The 6,000-nt window shown below is 33.3% G+C and overlaps 1 protein-coding gene across 2 annotated transcripts; it reads right to left on the reverse strand.

Annotated features, from left to right (window-relative positions):
- Positions 1-1,597: 1,597 nt before the first annotated feature.
- LOC104086548 (equilibrative nucleotide transporter 3-like) lies at positions 1,598-5,650 on the reverse strand. 2 transcript variants are annotated; one of them, XM_009590840.4, is made up of 10 exons: positions 5,486-5,650; positions 5,177-5,261; positions 4,944-5,048; positions 4,693-4,848; positions 4,476-4,619; positions 4,274-4,379; positions 3,950-4,125; positions 2,888-3,048; positions 2,221-2,479; positions 1,598-2,139 (listed from the first exon to the last, which is right to left on the reverse strand). In XM_009590840.4, exons 2-10 carry the CDS (start codon positions 5,222-5,224, stop codon positions 2,029-2,031), a joined length of 1,266 nt encoding a protein of 421 aa, XP_009589135.1. In that variant the 5' UTR covers positions 5,225-5,261; positions 5,486-5,650; the 3' UTR covers positions 1,598-2,028. The 2 variants fall into 2 exon arrangements, with proteins under 2 accessions (XP_009589135.1, XP_018623002.1); XM_018767486.3 differs by lacking the exon at positions 5,486-5,650 and adding an exon at positions 5,378-5,476.
- Positions 5,651-6,000: the final 350 nt, after the last annotated feature.

Below are 6,000 nucleotides of genomic sequence, written 5' to 3' on the forward strand. Positions count from 1 at the left end.
ACCAGAACAATATGCGATTCACTCTATAATTGCAGAACCGCCAAAAATCAGTACTGGCCCTTTCAATCTTTCAACTACTAATAGTTAAACAATTTCAAGTAGAGTATGTATCGTCCTGATAATGGCTCACAAATCGCATACTCGAAGTGTTTCTTGATCTTGGTTAAATTCTTACCAATTTTGGGGAAAATTCAAAAGAAGGTTTACACTTTACACCAACGTTAAAATAGAAATCTTTTTTTGATTGTCATTACTCTTTGGGGAAATAAACTCGTAAAAATTGCATGGGACCCTATTTGGTCGCCCCCTTTTAACTTATACCCATTTTATTTTTTCGTTTGCATCCGTACCTATTTTTTTTTGTTAAAATCGTTTTAAAAAGATGACTTTACCCTTCAGGACTATTGACAAAACTGTATACTGCATGACAACACTTTAACATGTTTTGGCATGAAATTTTAGCAAATAAACTAAATAACTTAAGCATGTTTAGTATGAAGTTTTAGCAAATGAACTAAATAACTTAAGCATGATAAGTAAATGAATTAAATAACTTAAGCATGTTTAGTCTGAAATTTTAGCAAATGAACTAAATAACTTCAGCATGCATTAGCAAAAACTCATTAGAAAATTACATATTGCAAGACAAAAACTTAAGCATGTTTAGTCTGAAGTTTTCGCAAATGAACTAAATAACTCCAGCATGTTTAGTCTGAAATTTTAGCAAATGAACTAAGTAACTTAAGCATGTTTAGTCTGAAATTTTAGCAAATGAAATAAATAACTTCAACATGCATTAGCAAAAACTCATTAGAAAATTACATATTGCAAGACAAAAAGTTAAGCATGTTTAGTCTGAAGTTTTCGAAAATGAACTAAATAACTTCAGCATGTTTAAACTGAAATTTTAGCAAATGAACTAAATAACTGCAGCGTGTTTAGTCTGAAGTTTTAGCAAATGAACTAAATAACTTCAACATGTTTAGACTGAACTTTTGGATAAAACTCATGACAAAACAGTTGGCTGCATGATAAATAACTTCAGCATGCATTAGCATAAACTTTTAGCTTCAATGTGAAACAACTTCAGCTGCTACTGTAATTGGCTGAAGTTTTACGCCATCTCGCATGCTAATGAATAACCCCTGGTACTGTAAAACAACGCCATCTCCAAATGTTAGCATGCTGCTACGTTTATCAGGGCTTGTTTTACAGTATGCTAATGCGAATGAGGTCATCTCCAAAGTAGCATACTAATGCTAATACTATCAAGAGTGAAATTATCATATTATTACGGATTTTTTGTCAATTACCTACCAAATCAATAATTTTTAAAAATAGAGTACAAAATAAAAGGTGACACAAATATAAGGTACGACCGCAAATCACCCAATAAGCTCCAACAGCTACGTATTCTCACTTACAATCTAGGATCCTTATACATGAAAATAATCATTTCGGTCATTATGGACTCTATTATGAATTTCTGAACATATTTTCTATAGTGTCGTCTTATCTCTTCCTTGTCCGGGTTCTAGTTATGAAAGAAGGGACCGAAAAGAACAAAAAAATGAAAATCTAAATATTGAAAAAACCATTGGCCAGATAATATTTTTTCTAGTAGCACGCACAACAAAACGTCCGGAATATACATCTTACTGCGGGCTTCAATGGTAGCTCGGCTATGTAAAAAATTTCAATTGTAAAACAATGAAAATAACTGAACAAAAATTAGTTGACTATATATACATGCAACTAGTTGGTTCTAGTTACTGTTTTTTGCATTCTTTTTCAGAAGTCCAATTATTTTGCAAATGCAGAGGCTCAAGTAATCTCCACAAAGTAGTTTAGTCATCACATATGGGAAATAATTTCATCATTCCCTATACTCCACTAATTGTTCCTAAAAGCTGAAACCTGATATGAAGAAGGGAAAGAAATGCAGATTTCAAAGCCAGAAGTATACGATCATTTCCACTAAATAACAATGTTAGCTATTGTACTGTCAAACCATACCATCTTGAGTCCTCAGAATTTCCCGTTACCAATAATCCACAACCAATCTAAAGAAACACCAGAAAATATTCCACCTAGTAGAAATAGCACTAGTATGTTGCCCAATGCATTTTGCTCAGGCCCCTACAAAAATCAAATTCCAGCAAGTGTTAAAATTTTAGGAAAGGACATCTCTATATTCGGCAGAAGAAGAACTTTACCAACCTTGTATCCTTGAGGAGCAACTGTCATGACACAAACAGTGAGATAACCATTTGTGAGTCCCAAGAAGGATACGAGAAATATCATCCAGCCTTGATCGCCATATTTTGCTGTGAAGTAGAAACAAGGGATAAGCAAGAAACGAGAGAGTGTCGCGATCATCAGGCCCTTTCTTGATTTAAGCTTGATTTTCTCTATCAGTGGAATGCATCTTGCTATTAAATCCCAAACATTGTACATTGCTATCAAAACTAGAGCATACCTGTAATAAAAATTTTTTTAAGAAAAACATATTATATTAGTAATTCATATATAAAAGACATTTTTCATATTAATATGCAGTTAAAGCAACTTAGTTTCTATCAAGCCTAGCATGTCTTATCTTCTTTGGGTGAGAACTCCAAGATATCAAGTTGACTCTGCACATGCTCAAGATAATATGGAACTGTGTGCCATTTGAATTTCAATTTGATACTGTAAATTATCACACGGAGTTCCAGAATGCTACTTCTACAGATTGGAACATTCTATATTTTTCATTTTAATACTTTATCCAATGTCTTAAAAAATGACTACTATTGATGTAGACCATTCAACCTGATAGTTGAAAAAGAAGTTAATGAGGTATTGCTAATTATTATAGCAAAGATTTCTTGGCATGTACACTTACCATGAGCCCAATTTGTGGGTACCAGAATTCTCATATAAGAATCCGGGGAAAATTGATAAAGTGAGGACATATATCAAGTATAAGTCCAATGCATAATCAATGTTCTGGAAAAACAATTGTTTGGTACTCAGACGTTGTAATTGCTTAGCATCATCACCGGCCTGTCGAGTTGAATGAAACATATCAAATATTATGATCATGAAAATCACTTACAACCACTACTAGAAAAATGGTAAAATTCGTCCAAAAAAAAAAACAGACCGAAATCGGTCAGAAATTAAGTAAATTGGTCGCAAACGTCAAAGAAAATATTTCTCACAACGGAAATAGTGGCCCCACGACAAAAAAAATAATAATTCTGACCGATTTCGGTTGGAAATGGGTCAATATTTGACCAAGACCTGGTCATACTTGTATATAATATACAAAAATAATTTTTTATTAAAAGTTTTCAAAATTTCCGACCGATTTCGGTCGAAAATTGGGAAATACTCTTGTCCCAACTTTTCCATCTTATAAGTTGAGCTTTGATGCATAGAGTCCAACAGTTGTGGACTAACAAAAAAAAGCAAATATAGGAAGGGTTGTAGTTAGTGCTTAGTAATAAAATTTAATATTCTATATTTAGAATTAGAATTCAACAAAATAATAATAATAATATATACTAGTACTAATTAGTAATATAGTAATAAGATATAATATTGTGGTGCTATGATATCTCGAGTTGGGGAGTATACATGCGATACAAAAAATATATATATCTGGAAGATTTCTAAAATTATTATATATTTAAAATTCCGACTGATTTCGGTTGGTATTTTGAAAATTAAATTAAAAAGAATTTAATTAATACCGATCGATTTCGGTTGGTATATTGAAAATTAAATAAAAAAAATTTAATTAATTTGACTGTCAGTCAACGCATTGAAATTTTCGACAGCGGTTGGAAATCGGTCGTTTTTTCTCAATTTCTGACCGATTTCGGTCGGTTTTCCTGGACGAAATTAGCCAGTTTTTTTTGTCGTGAACAATTTTTAATTTGAGGAAAAAAAGTTAGTTTACCTTTTCGATTGGTTGAGTTTGGATGCCTGCAGCAGCTAAGTCTGCTGCAACAGTTGTTGATCCTTCTCCAGCTGCCTTTGTGCGATAGTGCTTAACAATTGGTAGCTTAGGGAAGATGAATGCATATAGAAGGATGCATAGAAATTCAAAGAATGTGGAGATGGCAAGAAACAACACTGCAAAATCATGAATTCTACGTACGTTTCTCACAGGGGCAAACTCAACACAGTATATCATGATACATCAATTTACATCGGATTGAAAGTAAACCAAGTATAGTGTTATTCTATTTAACTTTCCAACAACGAGATCAGAATTACGTACTAACTCCTTTTCGTAGACCGTTGCTACTGTTTTCAAAAGCTGCTTTGGTCAGTAGCCTTAAACCAGAGGTGAGAGCTCCAGATGCAGCAAGACCAGCTAAAAATGACTGCATAATTCATTAGAGTCGCAATGCAAACTTAATTCAGGATTTCATGTAGCAATTAAAGTAGAAGAAAGTTAAAAAAATATTAGTGCAACTTACTTGGATGAACTCAGGGCACATGAAAGATAAATCTCCAACCATTCCACCTTGAACATGAGCATCTGCAACTCCAAATGTACCTACTATAGCACATACACCAATGTAATTTCCAAGTCCACCTTTACCAGACGTCGCCAAATCCAACTGGACAGAAGTGAAAACACAGATTATGGAAAGAGTGAGCGAAAAAAATGACAGCATAAAAAGCAGAACATACCACTATGAGTAAAAATGTGCTTAAGGTGAAAAGAGTATATCCAGCTAAGTTGCGCATTCTTGTATCAACTTTTGCCTCATTATATGCAAGAAGTGCCATTGTTCCAAGTGCAAACGGCTGATAGACTAGGGTGAGAACCCTCGAAGGATGATAATTCTTCAAATACATAGACAAAATAAAACCAGTCAGTAGATATTCAAAAATTCAAAAAATCCAGGTGATTTGTTTGCATCGTTTCAACTTAGACTCACTGGATACAGTGCATAGTAGTAATCACCAATGCTCAGCAGACTATTCCAAGAAACAAGTGAACCAAGCCCCAGAATCCAACAAACAAGCATACCCATAAATTTCCCCTGAAAAATTCACATACATTTATATCTCAACTACACCATATTTTAAAGTAACTCTTCCACTTTTACCATAACAATTAACAACCACAACACGATATATAAAGTAACAGAAATGACAGTCTGAAACAAACCTCAAGCCTAGTGGGATTTGGACTTCTGCTTGAAATAGCAGTAGTCATGGCTGCTTCTTTGTTGATCAAATTCCAACACCAAATACTGCAATTGCACAAACCATCATATATCAATCTTTGATAGTATAATTCAGTGTAAACAGAAATCTCACAATAAATTTGAAATTCATTAAAAAAGCAATAACAAGGTGTGGAAAAGACCTTATATCAACTGGTTAGGATGAAGAAGACTGAAATAGCAAAAGTAAAAGGGTTCATATATAGATGAACATACATTGAAATAATAACTAATACTAGTAGGACAGAAACCTTATCAAGTGACAATAAAAGATAAGCTTCCTTTTGTTGCAAAGGTATGGAGTCTCTGTTGACTGCAAAAATGTAAAAGGGTGTGAATGGAAGATTTTCTGATTCTTTTATGAATTTTTTGGGAATCTCTAGGGCCAATTATGGTTTACTCATCAGAAGTGATAATTGTAGAAGAAGTTGTGGAGTACAAAAACCTTATAAAGCGGCTTGGTGGTAGGGGAATTTGGTTGGTATCGGGATTCGTATATTTATGCATTTATGGAAATCCATACTATATTTAATGGCAAAATCCATGCAATAATAGTCGGAATATAATTAATGTAGGTTTTGTCTGCTCACTTTAATGATAAATTATTGAAGGTTATTATTAACCCTCCACTTATAGAAAACCATTTAATTATGATCAAACAGAACTTTACGTAATAGGTATGAAGTGTTGCGTATTCTACCAGTCAACTTGTGTAATAATTAGGTGGGGATTTGATTAGGGAGTCTTAACTAGAATGATATTCAAC

Source organism: Nicotiana tomentosiformis, chromosome 2 (genome assembly GCF_000390325.3).
Source record: "Nicotiana tomentosiformis chromosome 2, ASM39032v3, whole genome shotgun sequence".
Taxonomy (NCBI): Eukaryota; Viridiplantae; Streptophyta; class Magnoliopsida; order Solanales; family Solanaceae; genus Nicotiana; species Nicotiana tomentosiformis.

Excerpts from the sequence above, each read along its gene's own strand:
- LOC104086548 (XM_009590840.4), bottom strand. The coding sequence starts at position 5,224 with ATGACTACTGCTATTTCAAGCAGAAGTCCAAATCCCACTAGGCTTGAG. Across the intron at positions 3,049-3,949 it reads AAACTCAACCAATCGAAAAG|GCCGGTGATGATGCTAAGCA; the intron begins GTAAACTAACTT and ends TCAACTCGACAG. Across the intron at positions 2,140-2,220 it reads TTGCTCCTCAAGGATACAAG|GGGCCTGAGCAAAATGCATT; the intron begins GTTGGTAAAGTT and ends TGATTTTTGTAG.